Source organism: Rasamsonia emersonii (genome assembly GCF_000968595.1).
Source record: "Rasamsonia emersonii CBS 393.64 chromosome Unknown ctg1118621759689, whole genome shotgun sequence".
NCBI lineage: Eukaryota > Fungi > Ascomycota > Eurotiomycetes > Eurotiales > Trichocomaceae > Rasamsonia > Rasamsonia emersonii.
The window spans coordinates 50,792-69,708 of NW_013563332.1; the positions used below are offsets into that span (position 1 = coordinate 50,792).

General features: G+C 51.8%; 8 protein-coding genes across 8 annotated transcripts; 4 read left to right on the forward strand and 4 right to left on the reverse strand.

The window, feature by feature from the left end:
* Positions 1-488: 488 nt before the first annotated feature.
* T310_0638 (Hexokinase) lies at positions 489-2,224 on the forward strand (the record flags this gene model as incomplete). Its single annotated transcript, XM_013476479.1, has 2 exons — positions 489-1,027; positions 1,081-2,224. 2 exons carry the CDS (start codon positions 489-491, stop codon positions 2,222-2,224), a joined length of 1,683 nt encoding a protein of 560 aa, XP_013331933.1.
* An 880-nt stretch (positions 2,225-3,104) lies between these two features.
* On the forward strand, positions 3,105-5,369 carry T310_0639 (Chromatin remodeling complex subunit; the record flags this gene model as incomplete). Its single annotated transcript, XM_013476480.1, has 3 exons — positions 3,105-3,134; positions 3,202-4,744; positions 4,798-5,369. The coding sequence occupies 3 exons, from the start codon at positions 3,105-3,107 to the stop codon at positions 5,367-5,369; spliced, it is 2,145 nt and encodes a 714-aa protein (XP_013331934.1).
* A 1,112-nt stretch (positions 5,370-6,481) lies between these two features.
* On the forward strand, positions 6,482-7,592 carry T310_0640 (C2H2 finger domain protein (Kin17); the record flags this gene model as incomplete). The annotated part of the gene is made up of 3 exons (XM_013476481.1): positions 6,482-6,535; positions 6,592-6,665; positions 6,731-7,592. The coding sequence occupies 3 exons, from the start codon at positions 6,482-6,484 to the stop codon at positions 7,590-7,592; spliced, it is 990 nt and encodes a 329-aa protein (XP_013331935.1).
* A 929-nt stretch (positions 7,593-8,521) lies between these two features.
* Positions 8,522-10,314, reverse strand: T310_0641 (uncharacterized protein; the record flags this gene model as incomplete). Its single annotated transcript, XM_013476482.1, has 4 exons — positions 8,522-8,833; positions 8,893-9,255; positions 9,322-9,704; positions 9,780-10,314. 4 exons carry the CDS (start codon positions 10,312-10,314, stop codon positions 8,522-8,524), a joined length of 1,593 nt encoding a protein of 530 aa, XP_013331936.1.
* A 762-nt stretch (positions 10,315-11,076) lies between these two features.
* Positions 11,077-12,063, forward strand: T310_0642 (Nicotinate nucleotide adenylyltransferase; the record flags this gene model as incomplete). The annotated part of the gene is made up of 3 exons (XM_013476483.1): positions 11,077-11,396; positions 11,459-11,668; positions 11,733-12,063. The coding sequence occupies 3 exons, from the start codon at positions 11,077-11,079 to the stop codon at positions 12,061-12,063; spliced, it is 861 nt and encodes a 286-aa protein (XP_013331937.1).
* A 751-nt stretch (positions 12,064-12,814) lies between these two features.
* On the reverse strand, positions 12,815-14,472 carry T310_0643 (Uncharacterized protein; the record flags this gene model as incomplete). Its single annotated transcript, XM_013476484.1, has 4 exons — positions 12,815-13,231; positions 13,288-13,429; positions 13,485-13,982; positions 14,051-14,472. The coding sequence occupies 4 exons, from the start codon at positions 14,470-14,472 to the stop codon at positions 12,815-12,817; spliced, it is 1,479 nt and encodes a 492-aa protein (XP_013331938.1).
* A 768-nt stretch (positions 14,473-15,240) lies between these two features.
* T310_0644 (Uncharacterized protein) lies at positions 15,241-16,579 on the reverse strand (the record flags this gene model as incomplete). Its single annotated transcript, XM_013476485.1, has 2 exons — positions 15,241-16,261; positions 16,314-16,579. The coding sequence occupies 2 exons, from the start codon at positions 16,577-16,579 to the stop codon at positions 15,241-15,243; spliced, it is 1,287 nt and encodes a 428-aa protein (XP_013331939.1).
* An 817-nt stretch (positions 16,580-17,396) lies between these two features.
* On the reverse strand, positions 17,397-18,524 carry T310_0645 (uncharacterized protein; the record flags this gene model as incomplete). Its single annotated transcript, XM_013476486.1, has 1 exon — positions 17,397-18,524. The coding sequence occupies one exon, from the start codon at positions 18,522-18,524 to the stop codon at positions 17,397-17,399; it is 1,128 nt and encodes a 375-aa protein (XP_013331940.1).
* Between the last annotated feature and the right edge of the window lie 393 nt (positions 18,525-18,917).

Genomic DNA, 18,917 nt, shown 5'->3' on the forward strand with positions numbered 1-18,917 from the left:
GCAATCATGAAGCAGGCAAGCAACACCTGGTTCTTGGCGGCCACTTGCTGTTAAAAATGGGCGACACTAGCTTGGCTGCTAGCGAATCGATATCCATCTAGCCTATCCTCCCAGGCGGATTTAGCCACAGGGCGTTACCTGAACCGCGGGGAGCCGGGTAATTCGTGGAAAACACCCGTTAGTTCCATGTGGGAACGATCCCATATTGTAACCAAAAACCAAGGTGGATATTCCATCGCAGCCACGGCTTACTATAATTAATATCGCTACTGATGCTCAAAAGAACCAGCGCCAAAATCGCAGATACAACCCAGCCTAGCGTTACATCGCAGCAGACAATGATCGCAGTGAGTTTCCTGGCCGGCCCTGGGTCCATGATGTATAAATCACAGCGGAGCCACATGAGATCAGATCTGTATTCTGCTATGTCATCGTTTGCTTATCTTTTCAGTAATCCTAATCTTAATTACAGATAGTACTGTCAAGCTATGACCGGAAGTCCTCCTGTAATGACACAGGATGAGGACCAGGCAGATATAGCCTCTTTCTTGAAACCGCTGCGAGTATGCGATTCCACTCTTTATGGTCTTGCCTGCTCATTCTCCAAAGTGTTCCAGAAGCTTGCCTCGACCTGTGATGATGGGCTCTTCTGCCCTGTCCCAGTCACGTATCTTCCAGGGGGCCAGGAGAGCGGGCGATACTTGGCGGTAGATGTAGGAATCACCACCTTGAGAGTCGCTTTTATCGAGCTGCTGGGGGAGACGTCATATGGCGACCTGCCTGCAGCTGGGAAGGAGGCGAAATCGCAAACCGTGATCCGTCGAGCGCAGCTGCCCCGTGTGAGAAGAGTCCTAGAGAAGGCATGGAGAATCGAGGAGCGTCTTAAAAACGACCAGGCCCATGAACTCTTTTCGTGGATTGGAAATTGCATTGCGGAAGTGGTTAAAGACGATCTGACGTCCAGTTCTTCGACGGGAGACTTCCCTCCGTACATCGAAACAGGAATCGCATTCAGTCTGCCCATCAAGTATGTTTCTTTCTCAACATCCTATAGATAACTCCGCTGCTGACCAATTCAAGACAGAATTCCCTTCAAGAGGCGACTCTGATGCCCACAGGCAAGGGTTTCACCATTGGCACTGACCTCGACTTGCGGAAATCGCTTCTGGAGGGCTACGAACGCCATACTCGCCGAACAGACGACATGGAGCAATCGGCGAAACGCCGGAGACGATATGTGCTGCCGAGATTGAAGATTATTGCTCTCACCAACGATACCGTGGCGACTCTTCTCTCCCTCGCCTATTCTATCAAATCATTCCCCAACAGCCGGGTTGCGATGGGCATCGTGGTCGGCACGGGCTGCAATGCCACCATTCCAATGATGCTGTCTGATTTGCATCCGTCAAAGGCTCGGCAGATATTGTCCTACGAAGCTAACGCGGCGCAGGCGCTGGTTAGTACAGAATGGACTCTACACGGGGCTGCATCACCTCTCCATGAGCATGGCATTATCACCGAATGGGATCGCAAATTAGATGCCCGCACCGCTCGCCCCGGCTTTCAGCCACTCGAATATATGACTGGCGGTCGCTATATCGGCGAGCTTATCCGGATCATCTGCCACGATTATTTTACGACAACACTGCGTGTCCCTGAAGAGGCTCTCCCGGGGCGTCTTGTTGAGGAATACGGACTGACGACTGCATTCATCACCGATATTGTGTCTGCACCCTATTCAGACGAGATCCTTGCCGCGAATCTTGGTCGTGATCTTCCGCCACCGGCGTCGAGCGAGTGGTCTTGGTCCCCTAAAGCCGCAGGCGTCCTTCGAACCGTCGCCCATGCCGTTCTGACTCGCTCGGCGGCTCTGATCGCTGCTGCGACAGTTGGGTTGCTTGCTTGTAACCACGAGGTTTCACTCAAGGAGCCTCGATCATCATCGAGTTCGTCTGCGACTGGGGACGTGCGTGAGGACACCTTTGCGTCTACGCGTGATTGGAAAGGTGGGCCTGAGGAGTTGGTTGTAGCGTACATCGGCGGCATCATCCAGCATTATCCCAACTTTAAGGAGAATTGCCAGCGTTACATCGATCGCTTGGTCATCATGGGTGGGCCACAGGAAGGCGGTAAGAGCATCCTCTTAAGGGAAGCCAATGATGGAGTAATTATTGGTGCCGGCGTATTGGCAGGTATGGTTGCACACAAATACAAGGGCAAGTGAGTTCAAGTTTGTTCAGTTGCATGTAGGTGATCCTTGGTCTTGTATTCATGGTATGAAGTTATAGAAAATAGAGTAGACACCATCACTTCTGCTATAAAACATTAATTTCCGTTTTGCACACTATCATATGCTTTGCAAATATTACGTGAAGGATACGGTGAGAATTAGGGCAAAAAATTTATAGCAGAGGATATTCTATGTAGAAGATCCATGGCGTAGACCAGTTTCTTATTCTTGCAGCAACACAAGGTCTTCAGTGAACATCTGATGTGACGCTGTCACGTGAGACAACCACGTCTCCGTGGCGCAATCGGTTTAGCGCGTCTGACTGTTATCCGAGCCCCATCGGAGCTGACATCAGGAGGTTGGCAGTTCGAGCCTGCCCGGGGACGAACCTTTCTTTCACATTGCATCGCGTTACTTTCTTTCTTTCTCTCTTTCTTTATTTTTTTTTCTTCCTTAATTAAAGCTCTTTGCCTTTTTCACTTTCCTGTTATTTCCTATTCTCTCATTAAGGTAGGGCGTTGAAATAAGATTTGTTTTCTAAGCGTGTAACAATGGTCGTAGCCTCGAAGGGCGCTAAACGACGTCCTGCTGATCCACAGTTCTATTCTCGAGACAACGATCAATAAGATGGTATTATTCCGTAATGTATGTACATCTAAGCCGCCAACAATTGGGCGATAATTGCTCAATCAACCTGAAGATCTCTGCAGCTGTTCATGCGATGGCGCTAACCCGATGTGGCGGGATGCCAGGCACCACGGTGGCTCGACCGCCAAGCCTCTACCTCAGCGCAAAAGACTGAGCTCCCGTCCATCGCGACAAGCTCCCTGGCACCGCGACGCATCCCGACTAGATCAGCCCTGTGTTCTCCACGATGCCGCCCTTCAAGGACGAACACATTCTGGTGAGTTCGCGCTGCAGCGCAGATACTGTGCCTGCTTCAGATCGATGCTAACTGCAGGTGGCGTTAGTTAATTGCGCCAGGTTCGCAAACGACCCTGGCGCAGTTGGGTCTGCCCGAATCCTTCACTCCCGCCCGTTATCGGTTCCCTACGCGCATGTTCCCTGCAGAAAAGAAAGGAGAGTTTGAGCCGTACAAAGTGCGCGAGAAACGACGCGAGGTCAAGGCGACCAATGGCGCCGACAAGGAGGATGTGGAAATGAAGGACGCCCCGCCGGCAGGAGCCGAGAATGCGGAGCAGACTCAGCCATCAGAACAACCAGCAGAACAATCAGCGGAGCAATCGGCAGAGCAATCGGCAGAGAAACCGGCAGAGCAATCAACGGAGCAGTCAGCAGAGCAATCAGCAGAGCAACCAGCAGAGCAACCAGCAGAGCAACCGGCAGAACAGCCAGCAGAACAACAGGGCGAAGGCCAAGATGGCACCGATGCGAATGGTGCAGAAGAGCCGAAACAGCAGGAGCCACAAGAGGAAATCGTGTACGAGGAGGATCTCATGTCGGATGAGGGCGCTGTGTACCCGATCCAGAACGGACAGATCGTTGACTGGCCATGCTTTCTCGCTCTCTTGACGCACATCTATAACACTCTCAGTCCGCCCTTCCATACGCCCATTATACTTATAGCTGAACCCGTTTGGTCAGCTCGAGATCGAGAGATCTTGACACAGTTCATCTTTGAAAAGTTCAAGACGCCCGCCTTCTGCCTTATGGACGCTGCGCTGGCTGCTTGCTACGCCTATGGAACGTCGACTGCCACCGTTATCGATGTCGGACATGGGAAGGCGGACGTGACCGCCGTCACCGACTTTATCGTCCAGGAGCATGGCAGGGGCATCGCCCTCAAGGGTTGCGGAGGCGAGGCTATGACCGACCGGCTGGAGGAGTTGCTGAAGCCGAAAGGATTCACAAGGGAGATGTGCGAGCAACTCAAGAGAAGCAATATCACCGAGATCCTTCCTCCGGGGACCCCTCTCCCGGGGTCAGCTGCGAACGGCGATCAGAGTGGCAACCCCGCTGCTGAAGCTTCAACAGGCGGGCCTGATGGCCAAACGAAATCCTCACTTCCCCGAGGGCCTGGACACAATACTCAGGTCGGTACGGAAGGTGGCGGCGATCCCGATGAGGAAGAAGGAGTCCTCAATGTTGCTGCTATTGTCACCGGTGGCAACACGAGCGAGTACCTCGCGAGGCGAGAAAGAGAAAAGGCAGAGAAGGCCGCAAGCAAGAAAGGAGGCGGTGGAGATCAGGTCAATAAGCCAGTCCGTCTCCCCAATTCCAAAAAGGAGAAGGCAACCTTCCAGTTTGAAGAGTTTGTGCGGATCGACGACACGTCTGGACAGTACATCCGGCAGAAACGAGAGATCGAGGTTGGCGTTGAACGCTTTCTTCTGACGACTCCTACCAAAGAGAGAGCGGAACGCTGCAGTGACGGTATTCTCGAGGATCTTGCGGCGCAGATTCACCACACCATTATGTCAGTCCCGGACGCGACAAAGCGGAGTGAGCTATGGGATTCTCTGATCATTCTCGGAAACGGGAGTCGGATCAAGGGTGAGTCGGACTGTCTTTTTCGTTCTTTAACTATATTTCTGAACAGTTTGCAGGGTTCAAGGAAGCCTTGGTATCTACGCTCACGCAAAAATACATGGTCTCGCCATCTGCGACCATGTTCACTTCCGAAATCCCTTCGAATCTGTCTACTCCTATGGCTACTGGCGGCACCAACACACCAGCCAATCCAGGCCAGACTCCAGGACCTATGCATCATCCCGCTGCACATGGCGTGAACCCCCTGCTCGTCGCCGCGACCCATGCCAATGCGCCGGCTTCTGCAACTCCGGGTAACAACGATCCAGCCACGGCTGCACAGCACCGATCGCATTCGCAGACACCGACTTCGATCAAAACTCTGAAACCACCGGAGTACTTCCCTGAGTGGAAAGACCAGGGTGGTAGCAACGCTCCCGGAGCAACAGGGGCAGGTGGTACCGCCACCGCCAGCACCGGACCGGCCTCCACAACTGGTCGGGGAATGGAGGAGGCTATCTTTCTTGGGGCGCAGGTCGCCGCAAAGGTCATCTTTGTTCTCGACCAGGGTCTCAGCAAGGGCTTCCTGAGCCGGGTGGAATACAACGAGAGCGGCCCGACCGCCATTCACGAGTTTTCTCTCGCATGATGGAAATCGGCGGGTTTTAATTGATCAGGGAGGATGCGAATTCCAAAAATTAGCAACTATTGTATTTCTTCGATACCTTTCAAAATATTGTGGTACTATTACTATTATTGTTACTATTACTCACTAGGCTTGCGAGGGGTCTAAGCCAGTGTGCTTGGAAACTTGGAATCTGGGAGTCAAGGGCGGAGTAGCATGCATGTATTTTGAATGGAAGTGATTAAATAGAATTCGTGTTCGACAGCCACCTAAGTAGTTTTCTTCACTACATCCATTTATCCATTTATCCTTCACAGATTCAACTCGATTGAGATCAAGTCAAGACTGCGCCGCCGTCGCAGCGCCCTGACGATATCGAGTCCGACCCCGTGGTGGATGATCATCATCATCATCATAGTGATGCCCGCGTTTAAGGATACGAATCCGTCGCCGCCGAATCGGTGTCGAAACCGGTCGGATATACCGTCGGTGGTGCTTGTTCTTGTTCGTGTTCGTGTTCTTCTGCTTCGTTTTGGTTGTCGAGATCGATGAGATAGCGGTATGCGCTGCCATGGTGGCTGCAGCGACGGCGGTTGTTGATAGGATGATGGCTTTTTCTTCGTTGTTGTTGTTGTTGTCTTCCATGATTTCTTTCCTTTCCTTTCTTTCGTTGTTAGACTAGCCTAGCTACTTGTGTATGCATGTGCATAGATATATAAACTGAGTGGAGATGATTATGTATCATGTAGACAGTCAGTTTAGAAGTACAATTCTGGTGGATTAAATCAACAGATGTATCGAAAAATAGTGAATAATGACTTCGGCAGTAGTCACTTGTATTATTTGTAGATTATAACACACTCGACTAAATTCATCAGTCATGGTGTTGATAAATTAACGAATGAGGTAAGCGTAACGTTGATGATGCGATGAGTCAGCATCCGATCACGTGACATCATTATATCAGCGGATCCCGATTGTGGCTCTGATAATCATGAACGCCACATCTCATCTCTCCACATCGAATTCGTCTTGAATCGCCCCCAGCCGGTCGCGTGGCTAGCTGTTCAACAGCGAAATTGACACAGTCAATCCTCTTGATTTCTCTTGGCTTTTGTTGGTAACGTTGGCCCACCATGCCTCGCGCAGAAGCTGGGACGACCAAGGCCATCAGCAAGCAACTCAAGGCTGTAAGTACACTCACCCGCGGTTCAATTTCAAGGCGCTGAACTAACATCCTCAATAGAAAGGTCTTGGTCGGCTACGATGGTACTGTCAGGCATGCCAGAAACAGATGCGCGATGAAAACGGCTTCAAATGGTGAGTCTGATTTGCGAGACAACGTTTCAATTGACACCTAACTGACCTGTTTCGTTTCTCTACAGTCATGTGCAAAGTGAAAGCCACGTGCGGCAGATGCTGCTGATCGGCGAGGATCCAAAAAAACACATCGAAGAGTATAGCAGACAGTTCCTGCGCGACTTCATCAACCTGCTCAAGACGACCCATGGCGAAAAGAAGGTCCACGCCAACCAGTTCTATCAGCAGGTCATCCAGGATAGACACCACATACATATGAACTCCACGAAATGGACGAGTCTGACGCAGTTTGTGCTCTACCTTGGCCGTGAAGGAATCTGTCGCGTGGAGGAGACGGAGAAAGGCTTGTTTATCTCGTATATCGACAATAGCCCCGAGGCGTTGCGACGACGGGAGGCCCTGGCCAAAAAGGAACGCCAAGACAAGGGCGACGAGGAGCGCGAGCAGAAACAGATTCAGGAGCAGGTGGAACGCGCCAAGAGCAAGCTCGAGGCCAATGAGGAACAGGCTCCGGAGGCGAAGCTGCTTCAGCGGAAGGAGGGAGAAAAGGTGAAACTAAACTTTGGCCTTTCGAGACAGAGCGCGGAAGAGAAGAAATCAGAATCACAATCACCTGGAGCGGAGACTCCCAAGGAGGGTGAAGGAGCCCCCGGTGCGGATGCCTCCGCAGCACCGTCTTCTCAGTCGGCTCAGAAGCCAGGAGTGAAAGTATCGATGTCGCTCGGCGAGAAGAAGCCAAAGAACGTGTTTGCCGCAATGAGGAACAACCCATTGGCGGCGAAGAAGACCGTCGTCGCCGAACAACCTAAGAAGATGACGGAGCAGGAACGGATCATGAAGGCAGAGTTGGAAGCCATGGAGCGGAAACGCCAGCACTCGCAGTCGGGAGGACCATTCCACGGCGCAAAGCGGCAGAAGGTTTCATGAATTTACTACGAATGTTCTCATCTGAGTAGCGCTCAGATTTGTTTACCTTCCGTGAAAGGAAGAGCAGGAAGAGCATCCACGATGGTTCATGTCGTCATATCGACCCTTCTACAGTCTGAAAACATAGGTTTAGAGCCTATCAGCTATACATCAGCTGTGGGAGGAATACCCAGCTTCTGAGCAATCCCGGGGGGATTGCATTACGAAAGAATTTCTGTTCAAACGAAAGTCCTCTGCCGATGAAAGACACGGCACGAGGTCAGACAGAAGCCGAAGCAGAAGCAGACGGAACTTTCTGCATCCGTCCTGAATCATTCAAGTGCGATATAATATCAAGAAAGGTGACTCTCCAAGCCAAGCAAGACGGAAGTCGGCTTGGTTTTTCTTTCAGTCAGACAGTGTGATAAGAAGTACTAGATAATAGTAATAACATGTATGTACTGTACATAATTAACTAAGTTACGTAAATGTTAAGTTAAGCCACTTAATTTGTTGCTTAATTGATCGCTATTATTTCATTGATTCTTTTTTTTTTCCTTTGTAGAAAAATTAAAATTGGAGACAATCGAATTGCGCCAGTAGATTTGATTTTTTTTTCCTAATTTAATTAGGGTTTGAACCTGATTGATAAGAAACGACACCAAGTAAATGGTCAACAAAACATTTTTTTTTCGTTAAAAAAGTTCTAACCTGTTGAAAGAGAAGAGAATGAAAGACAAAAGTGAAGAAGTCTGTGGTCCCGCACAGAGATAGATAAATGATAAATGTTCTGACGTTCGACTGACGATGACGACGTCAATTAGAGCGAAAAAGATGAGTTAGAAAGAAAATTCAAGAAAAAAAAAACAGCTAGAGTAGGACGAAAAGTGGTTGGATTGGAGACACGTATGACAGTCAAGCGTTGCTCGAATACTCGATCTTTTTCTTTTTTACTCTTCTTCAACATACGGCTGCAGCCTCTCGATCAGCTCTTCGACAGTCATCTCCTCTTCTTCCTCATGGTGGGTTTCTGCACCTATCGGGAGGTCGTCTTCGAGGTCGTCTTCCACAACTTGGCTATCAGAGTCACGCTTCCTCGGCGGGATGATCACCGACGAGACCAGGTGGATGACTCCCTCTTTGACGGGCACGTTGGATACGGAAACCCTCGTGTGCTTGTTGACGACGAAGTGCGCGAATCGATGGAAGTGGCGGATATCAACGCTCAGGTGATGACCGTGGAGCAGCGTGGGGAGATCAACCTGGAGAGATCATATTAGGCCTAAACTCCAGATTTCCTAAGATGAAGAAGAGCACTTACATGCTGACCGTTAACAACAGTGAAGTCGCTTTCGTTCTTGGGTCCGTAGTAGGCGTCCGAAAACAGAGTGCGGTTGGCCACAATATGATACTTGAGCAGAGCCTTGAGATACTTCTGGCCCAACCGGCTGAAGAGGAAGCCATTGATCTTGGGGCCCAGTTTGGCGAAGGCGTGGTTTGTGGGTGCAAACAGAGTCCCTCCAGACTTAGGGGTGTCCGGCCCAAGGAAATCAACCAGACCTGTCTTCACCAGTCCCAGATTCAGGGTGCTGAGCAGCGAAGGTACAATATCGATGGTGTCCACTGCAGAGAATGGCAGGAAAAGGACGTCATCGAGAGCATGGATGACCCCGTTTGTGGCGAACTAGATTGTCAACAGAATCCAAAAATATAAAAAGGAAGAAAGGAAAGAAAAAAGCACTTCTCTTACAATGTTTGATCTGATAACATGAGAATGAAAGTTCAGCGTCAGACCCTTGAGTCCAACTTGAGTACTGATCCTCTGCGGGTTGAAGCTGTTATTCTCCTCCTTCAGAAGAGTCGGGACCGTCTGGGCGGAGAAGAACGTGCGTCGGGTGTACAGCCCTGGGGACACATGATATTCAAGCCATTTCAAGACGAATTCCTTGGTAGGCTTGGGATGATGCTTGAACTTTTGGAACGCTGCATCGACGGGAACAAAGACGGTGTAGTTGGCCTTGGTGCTGTTCAGATAATCGACAACCTCGTCGAATTCCTCGATAATCTTGGCAAAGATGCGGGTGTGCTCACTCTCGGAGATGAACTGGTAGATGGTCTGGTTTGGCTGATGACCTAGATGATTTGCTCAGCATTCTGCTCGCCCATGCAGTGGAAAAAGATCGGCCAGGAGCGTCATCGTCGACTCACCCCCGTGTGGCATATCATCTTCCGGTTCGTCGAACGGAGGACGCTGGGGAGGAGGACGGTGAGGGGGACGACGCGGAGGAGGAAGAGGACGATGCTTGCGATGACCCAAGACATCGTTCAATTCATCCCTGAGCTTCTGCAAGAAACGGTGGTTCCTGTCTATTGGTCTGTGATGGTGGTGGAATTCGGTCTCGTCACCCTGAAGGTTTACATCTTCGGCGATGGAGGCATCGATATTTCCTCCATACTCATATTCATCATGGGATGTGACTTCTTGGGGATCCTCGGACTCATATTCTGCCTCGGGACAGCGATTCTCCTCATGTCGGAGCTGAGACGCAAATCTCCAAATGCCGTCCGCAACGGTGGTCACATACCACGACGGAGGGAAGCTGCCTTGGTCGACATCATGCTGCTGCTGCTGAAGTTGAAAGGCATTGGGAATCGGTTCCTCGGACAAGGCCGCCAGGATCTTCTCGTCCGGTACGACAAAGGCCGCAGCCAGAGAGGCAGACAGGAGGAGAGGGAACTTCATCGTACTCCGTAGTAGTGCTTACACACAGGGATCGTGCTGAAATCCATAAAACGGAGGCAGGCATGGTGCTGCAAATTGTGTTTTAAATTACATTTCGAAACCATGGCGTCGGGGTTACGCGTCCATCAGGCGACTAGCTGCAAGTCTGATACACGACATGACGTGGTCGGATATTAGCCCTAAGGCCGGGCCAGGTAAGACTGGTCCATGGTATAGTTGAAGGGTTGCGATTGATCCATGGATATTGTGACGGTCAAGTAGGAATTGACATTGTCATAGATGATAGTTAATCGTAAGTATTGTAACTATATGTAAGTAAATAAATGCACATGTAGTGAGACTCCCTAAGGCATAGCAATTTGCATGGTTTGCACATTCACAGGGATGAGTGTCTAGACATGGATATACTTACATAATGTAGATATCGTCGATAATTCATGTTGAACCACGGAAAAAGCGATATAGAAGAAGTGTTAGACTCACTGGCCCAGTCAAAGCTCTGAATTCTTCATCGAAGACGTCAGCGAGGCCTGCTTGCTGGCTGTTAGTTGACGATCCGGCCGATTGCTGCGGGAGCGCCCCGCTTGCGCAAAGCCTACTGGTCACCTGATGATTCATCGTCTGCAGATTATCAATTGATAGGCATCAAATTAATTCAGCGACAGTACATATTGCATTTCTTTATCACTCGCTTTTCGTCTTGTCGCAGCCCCGGCATGACGGGGTCATCCTCACCCCAGTGATTCCCATTCCAATTGTGCAATGGATTTGGATTCTGAGCAACAACTGCCGTCTCCGTCTCCTTCTACTGAAGAGCGGACGGCATCATCCGAGATGACGACGCCGGAGCCCTACCAATTCCCCACGCAAAAGCTGCGGCGACGACAAACCCAGCCGGGCAAGACCCCTCTGGTGCTGGTGGCCTGTGGCAGCTTCTCGCCCATCACCTTTCTGCACCTGCGCATGTTCGCTATGGCGGCCGACTACGTGCGCATGAACACCGACTTTGAGGTCGTCGGCGGCTATCTGTCGCCCGTGTCGGACGCCTACAAGAAGGTGGGCCTGGCGCCGGCGAGTCATAGGTGAGAAATCCCGTATCGAACGGGGAATGAGTCGGAAGACAGACAAGACTAATGCTCTACAGAATTAACATGTGCGAATTGGCCGTGCAGACATCAAAATGGATCAGCGTGGACCCCTGGGAGGCAACCCAGCCCGGCTACGTGCCCACGGCCGAGGTGCTCGACCATTTCGACCACGAGATCAACACGGTCCTGAACGGGGTGGAGGATGTGGATGGAAAGCGGACCAGTGTGCGAATCGCCCTGCTGGCGGGGGCAGACTTAATCCAGACGTGAGTGACCACTCAATCCTTCAAAGATTCTCTCTCTCTCTCTCTGACATGAGGTCGAATCCAGAATGTCGCAGCCCGGTGTTTGGAGCGCTCGCGATCTCGAGCACATCCTGGGCGACTTTGGCGTCTTCGTGCTGGAGCGGGCAGGCACCGACATCGACGAGGCGCTGGCCAGTCTCAAGCAATGGGAGGACAAGATCTACTGCATTCCGCAGGTCATCCCCAATGAGATTTCCAGCACCAAGGTCCGGCTGCTCCTGAGGCGGCAGATGAGCATCGACTACCTGACGCCTGACGTGGTAGTCGACTACATCGAGGAGAACGGCCTGTATCGAGAGGAGGATGCTGCCCATACGGGGAAAGGAAAGGCCAAAGCTAGCCCTAGTACGGGGTGATGTTAATCCAACATGCGCAGAGCTTTACAGGTCTTGATCCACGCTGTCTTAATCCTTTCTGTTATGTGGCATCCTCCCTTAAAGCGAGTGATAGCTATTTCGCGATATCTTTCCTGCTTGAAAGGGAGGCAGCTCCGGTGTTCCTTTACAGAACTTTCACCCCCAAAGTGGCGCTGGGAAGCGTCATCAAGGCATAAAATTCCCCATGCCTGTTAACAGGCAGCAACAAAAGTCCGCGTGCAGCAAGAACTTTCTCAAATAAGGAGACCGCGAGTCGGTAATTCGCACTAGACCTCGCAATGACTTCTCCACGGCTGTTGTGCTGAAACTTGACCATGAGGAGGAAGGGAAGGAAGAAAGCACCTGATTTGATATCCAATCAAGGCTCTTTTATATTGTATATATATTCACCTATATACATAGAGAGAGAGAGAGAGAGAGAAATACAAAGTTTCCATAAATGCTCGTAATTATTAGTAAAGAAGACAAAAGGAATTTGAAATTTATTAACGAATAGCTGGCGATATAATACAATACAGGAAGTAAAAGTCTAATCTTAATTGATTGATTGATTGATTTTTCGCCTTTTCTCTAACGTAGTAGAAAATCTAGCAGAACATGAAGTCATTTCCGTGGGGTACATACATAATGTCATACAACAAAAATAGAAAAGAAAAGAAATAAAAAAAAAGATATCATGCGGTTTTTTTCTCCTTCAACGGTGTGAACACTGCCACCGCTGTTATTGGTATTACCGTCGTTGCTCTCCTTGACTTTCTGCTGCAGCTGCCTCCCTGTCCTCTAGCGACTCCTTTTTCCTCCTCTTCTTGTCCAATCCACCGAAACTGACCAGCATGCCAATGTCGTACGTTGCCTTCAAGCTTCCTGCAACAACGAAGGAAACCCAGAAGAGACCCCGTCCGGCCAGCACGCCCGTCAGGAGGGGCCCCAGGCTCTGGCTGCAGGTTTTCACCACGTTGATGGTGCCCATGATGGCGGTGCGCTTCTCCGGCGGCAGAGCGCTGGCCAGGAAGGCCGAGCGCGGCGCGACGTCCATGGTCTGGGTGCAGGCGCGGAGGACGAGGAAGAGCATGGCGAATGGAAGGGATGAAGGGATGGGGATCATCGCGAGACAGACTGCGGAGGGGAGGTGGGTGAAGACCATTGTCTGGAACATGAATTAGCGAGACAGAAAGAAGAGATGAGATATGGATTGTGTCCTACCTTCACATTGCCAAATCGCTTGGCGATCGACGACGCAACCAACATGGACACAGACTGGATGATGCTGGTCGTGAAGAACAGCGATCCGAGCTGTCCTTCCGGGAGGTTGAACTTGCGTCTGAAGAAGTAGGTGACCCAGGACCTGCATCCCCGTCAGCTTCTGCCCTTCTTAACAGGAGATTCGATTCGTCACTTACAGCGATGCCAAACCAGACGCAAAGGAATCCAGCGCGAAGAGAAGACACAGGTTCAGAACAAGACCCATGAGTTCAATCTCGACGGCGGGGAGAAAGGCAATCTTTCGGTGAGTCTGCTTTGGCGAGGTTTCCTCTTCCCTGTGTCCGTTGGCAAGGAGAGGCTCCGTTTCGGAGCTCTGCTGCTGTTGCTGTTGCTTTTTCTGCTTCTGCTGCTTACTAGCCGCTTCAACCTTGGAGCTCAGCCCGATCGTCAACAGAAACTTGATGGCGCCGACTGCGGCGTATACAAAGAAGATGACCCGGCAGGCGGAGACAAAGTCCCATCCTTTGGTCACGCGCAGCAGATTGATGATCCAGCCACAGACCATCATGCCGAGGGCCGTCCCCGCGGTGCCGATGAGCGAATACCAGGCGAAAATGTCGCTGAGGACCTCGTGAGGAGTGAGATGGGCGATTGTGGATTCTTCCACGGCACGGAAGGGCCCGATCTCGTTGCCGCTGAGATGAACTGTCAGCAGACAGAAACCTATCTTCAAAGGCCAAACTGCAATCTTATTGTGACGAACCTTGGACTAATCACTCCAAAAACGGCCGCAGCCAGCAACACCCAATAGTTGCTAAACAGCGCAAAGATTACGCCGCTGGCACACATCAACGCCGACCCCAGGGCCAGAACCGCCTTGCGGCCCATGGCGTCGGCAAACAGCGTGAGGAAAAAGCTGATGACCACATCGCCGGCCAGCGTCAGGGTCATGAACAGGCCGATCCGGTCGTCAGAAATGTCCAGGGCAGAGAGATACGCGGCCAGGATCAGCGTCGAGCCGCCGTACGCGAAGAGACGCACGAAGCGCTGGGCGCAGAGCAGCTTCGAGTCCAACGATGTCTGCCACAGCGCGACGAGACCCAGCTCGTCGAGGGCCCGGGTCACGAAGCGAGCGAGTCCGCTGGGACGAGAGCTGGTGGGCAGCTCCTGCAGTGAGGCAGACATGGCTGTGGATGGGAGCGCAGATAGGTTATGCAGTCAGGTGCTGAGGACAATTTCCATTAGCTCGATAGATCGGCGGCTACTATGACAGCAGAGGACAGCAATTGAGCTCTCGTACGCACCTGCTGACCACTACAGCCACAGGCCCAGCTGGGGGGAGTCACGGATATTTAGTGTATTCTATATATACGGCGGATGGGATTGCTCTGGTACTGTATGTACAGTACAAGCACTGCAGGTCTATGCGCGAGAGATAGTACAGGTCATTCTTTATAGCCCCTCCAGGACTCATGCGAGGAGCACAGTCATACATGCCGGGCAGCGAGCTACGCCCGCAGCGATTGGAAAAACATTGACTCTGTGCAGAAAAATTAAGCTCCGGACCCTCGCGCGGCGACGCCCGTTAGGCTGCTAGCGCGATGCCCGGTGGAGCATATCGCGCCGGTCCGCGTCCGAGCGCTCGGCCTTTCGGTCCTGATTGCCGCATATGGCAATGCCCGGGCTGCCTTGCGCCGAGGCGTCCTGGGATCGTTCCTGCCCTGTCCGAGCGCCTGCAAGGTGGAAATCGCTCCTGCCCGATGACGACAGACAGCAGACACGATTATGTGATGGCAGCTGGCCGTACGGAGAATATTAATATGCATTGCACAAGTCCAGAAACTACCCACATAATCCAATTTCCAGACGCCAGGCCATCATTTGCCGTCCCATATCAGGAAAAAAAATAATAGAAAAAATAATAAAAAATAATAATCAAATCAAAAAGGCCGTCTATGACCACCAGCTCCGATGCTTCCTCCAATCCTGCTGCGTCGCCTCCCGCAAGTCGTCCACATTGATAACGTCCACCCCCTCCCGGATGAGGACGTGCCAGATGTGGTTGCGCAGCCCTCGCGGCCAGCCTGGCGTGCCCCAGTACCGCACCTTCAGCCCGCGCCGGTGTGCGGCCTGGATCTGCGCCCGGATCAGGTCGAGCTGGGCTTGCGAGAAGCGGTTGCGTTGCAGGCGGCCGATCACCCGGCCAAAGTCCACGGACGCGTAGTAGCTGTTGGTGTAGTTGTACATGTCTCCAGCCGGAAGCTCCGATCCAGAGGTCAGATCTTCCGGCTCTGTCACACCGCTACCTGCCTGGTGAGACTCGGATGCACTGTGTAACAGGTCCAGAGGGGCGTCGTAGAAAATGTCGCGGTAGGTGCTGTTGCCCAGCACCTTCTCAAAAGGCGCATTGCCCGTAACTACGACGGTGACCGGCCGCGGGACGATCTTTTCTCCATTGAAGTACGACAGATAGCCTGCGGTGCGAAGCGGCTCCAGCTGGGCGTAGACATAGTCCCAGAGCAGCTCGTCGTCCGACTTGAAGTCGATGAGCAAGACCAGCGTCTGCGACGGGTCTTCGGAGAACACGCCCGCGAAGCTTCGGTGATGCTGGAATCGCGTCGGGGTGTTGCGCTTTTCCAGGAACTTAAACAACGGATCGACATAGAGACTGCGCAGTGTCCGCTGCGGATCCAGAGAGAAAAGCGTGTGGCCGACGAAGAGATCCTCGTTCACAAGCCAGACATCGGCTTCCACGCTGGTGCAGCCCGCGTCGACGGCAGAACGCAGCGGCACCTCTCGCCAGTAGTCGTTGTGGGAGTGACACGCGACCGGCAGGACGCCATTCGTGCTCCAGTGCGAGAAGCCCGACACAGGGCCGACTGGGAAGCCCCAGGCGTCGAGGCTCTTGTCGAGGTCGTCGGGGAACAGGTACACCAACACGTCCCAGCTGAGGGACAGGAATTTGATGACTCCGCTGGAAGAGTCAGCCCGAAAATTCAGTCGACCGTGCCGTCATCACTGCTTACAGCACAAAGATGAAGCCCAGGAAAGCCTGGTGGAGCAGCCTGCCCAGGACGCCGCCTTTCCGAGACCTCGAACGCCAAGGCAGCAGCCAGGATCTGATGCCCGGGCGAGTCGTCCTGTACGGCAGTCTCTCAGGAGGAGGGATGTCGCCTTCAGACTCGGAGCCTGCATCATACGAGCGCTCTTCCGGCATGACGTCGACCAGGGCAATCTCGGAGGCAGGCTGTTGGGCTCGGCCTGCAAGAGGCGCGAAAGTCGACAGGCCCATTGTCAGACAGACAGACGAAAAATGGAATTCTGGAGTTACCTAACTCATCATCCGCAACTGCATCAGAAGAGCGAGAGACATCGAGGTCCAGAAAACCTGGGGAATTTTATATTATTTCCTCAGGGCCGTAGGAAGCGTTAGGAGTATCAGCGCTAATTAATTAACCTCGAATGCTAGCAGATCGGCGTCCATGCTCAGAAGCCCCCACTTTCCAAATAAGAAAACACCCAATCACATCCGCAGACAGCCATCCACGCAGAGGCGAAGCTTTCTGGAGCTGCGTTGGAACGCATCAGCGTCACTGCTGACGACGCCGTCGACCTAACTGTAAGTATACAGACTACGCCATGCACAGGCAGCAGCAAATGATTCTCGTTGCAGAATTGCTTTCTCTCTCTCTCTCTCTCTCTCCCTTTTTTCGACACAAGTTTCCCCAATTGGGAATCTCGTCGTGTGAGGCTTGCAGGATGAGAAAATATCAACCAATAGGATGCCGCGGGTCGTCAGGACGCGTGAGAACCTTCCCTGCTTAACCTAATGGTGGAGTTCCTGCCTAATCAGGGCATTGAGATTTGAGTCTTCATTATCTGGCTCAGTGATGTACGTTATACCCATGTAACATTATCGCAAGCTGAGCTCGAAGTTGTTCATACAGGATGAAATCATTCGAAAACAACGTCATAACAATATGGTGGTTAAGGAGAACTCAATGCTGAAGCTGAAACACATCTACTCACTAACATTCATTGACAAACCAATTGACATGGAGCAAGAGCAAAGGAAATAAATATCTAAACAGCATAGCTCATAACGCAGATCAATCCACCCAGCGCGTCCGACATGTAGGACAGGTCGGATCCCGGCCACTGGTCTTGCAGGAGTTGATCCACTGGCGAAGACACTCCGAATGGAAATTATTCCCACATCGTGCTTTGCACCAGGTGAGATCAACAGCTTCTTCCTTCTCACCTGAAGAAGCATCGCTGTCGCTGTCGCTATCGTCGTCGCTATTGTTGGAATTGACGAGAAGCGCATCAAGACAGATCCCGCAGTCGTGATCTCTTTCGACAGACCGGCGAGAGATGCCGCCCCTTGGTCGGGCAGTGATGGTATTATCGCGGGAGGGGGAATGAGAGATGCGGAGGACCGATCTCCTTGCTGTGGTGGTTGAAGTTATTGCGGGAGTTGGGGGATTGGCTGCTGTGGTGGGAGAAGGACTTGTGCGTGTGCTTGACGTTGAAGATCCAGGAGAATGCGATGACCGTGATCTGTCTTCTCTCTGCTCAGGATCCGTCTCTGTCGCGGTCTGATGTGGTTCTTCTCCGTCTTGCTGCGTTGACTCCGTCTGTTGAGTTGCAAGACGGGGAGGCGATCTCTCATCGTCGAGAATCCGGTTCAGCCTTCTCCTAGAGTTTGTGATGATTTCCTGAGCTAGATCCAGGCGAGTCGCTAGGTGCGAATTATCACCGCCACTACCGAACCGGACCCTTGATTCTTGCGCATGAAGGTGGCCTTGAATGCGATGAAGGTTGTCCAGAACAATGGCGACCCGCTCGGCGAGACCCTCATACTGCTCCTGCAGTTCATCGAGATCCCCTGAGTAAGGAGAAGTATACTGTCTGCTCATCTGCCTGCGGTGTTGTGCCTGCTGTGACATTCGGAAACTGTGGATATCTTCTTTCCAGCGCGCAACGAGGCCGGGTGCCTGATACTGATGGTATCGTAGACAGAGAACCAGAGGGGCCAATTCCTCCAGCAGCGCATCTACTGGTTGTCCGGCGTGCAACTTTTTGGTCCCCTTGGCGAGAAGGGCGCATGCTCTGGCCCGATTGTCCGCATTGGTGGGATAGCGGCAGCGTCGACCTTTGGAGGGAGCAAAACCGGCACAGTGATGTTCCAGGTTGGGATAGACTTGAATAATGTCTTGCAGGCCGAGCTGGCTCATGATGAAAATAATAATAGAACAGCAAGTCACAAACTTGGAGAGAGTCTAGAGAAATAATAATGATAGCACACTAGGGATAGAGGAAGAGAACTTCGAGTGATGACCTGTCTCTGCCGTCACAATGATTTTTGGTCATGGACTGCAAACTCAATTGCAACGACACTCGCCACGGCGTGGCTAGAGCAACGTCTTTATACTCTTCCTGATCCTGCAATTTCAGCCTTGCACAATCCAGGCAGACAAGAGAGTATCCTTCATCTTGAGAATACCCTAAGTAGAGAGCATTCGCACAGCCACAGGTTAGTTAAGATACAACAACCCTGATAACCTATAGAAGCCGTCAATTTAGCGCGCATGAAAATCGCAAAGACGAGGGGGGTTCCAAAAATAGAC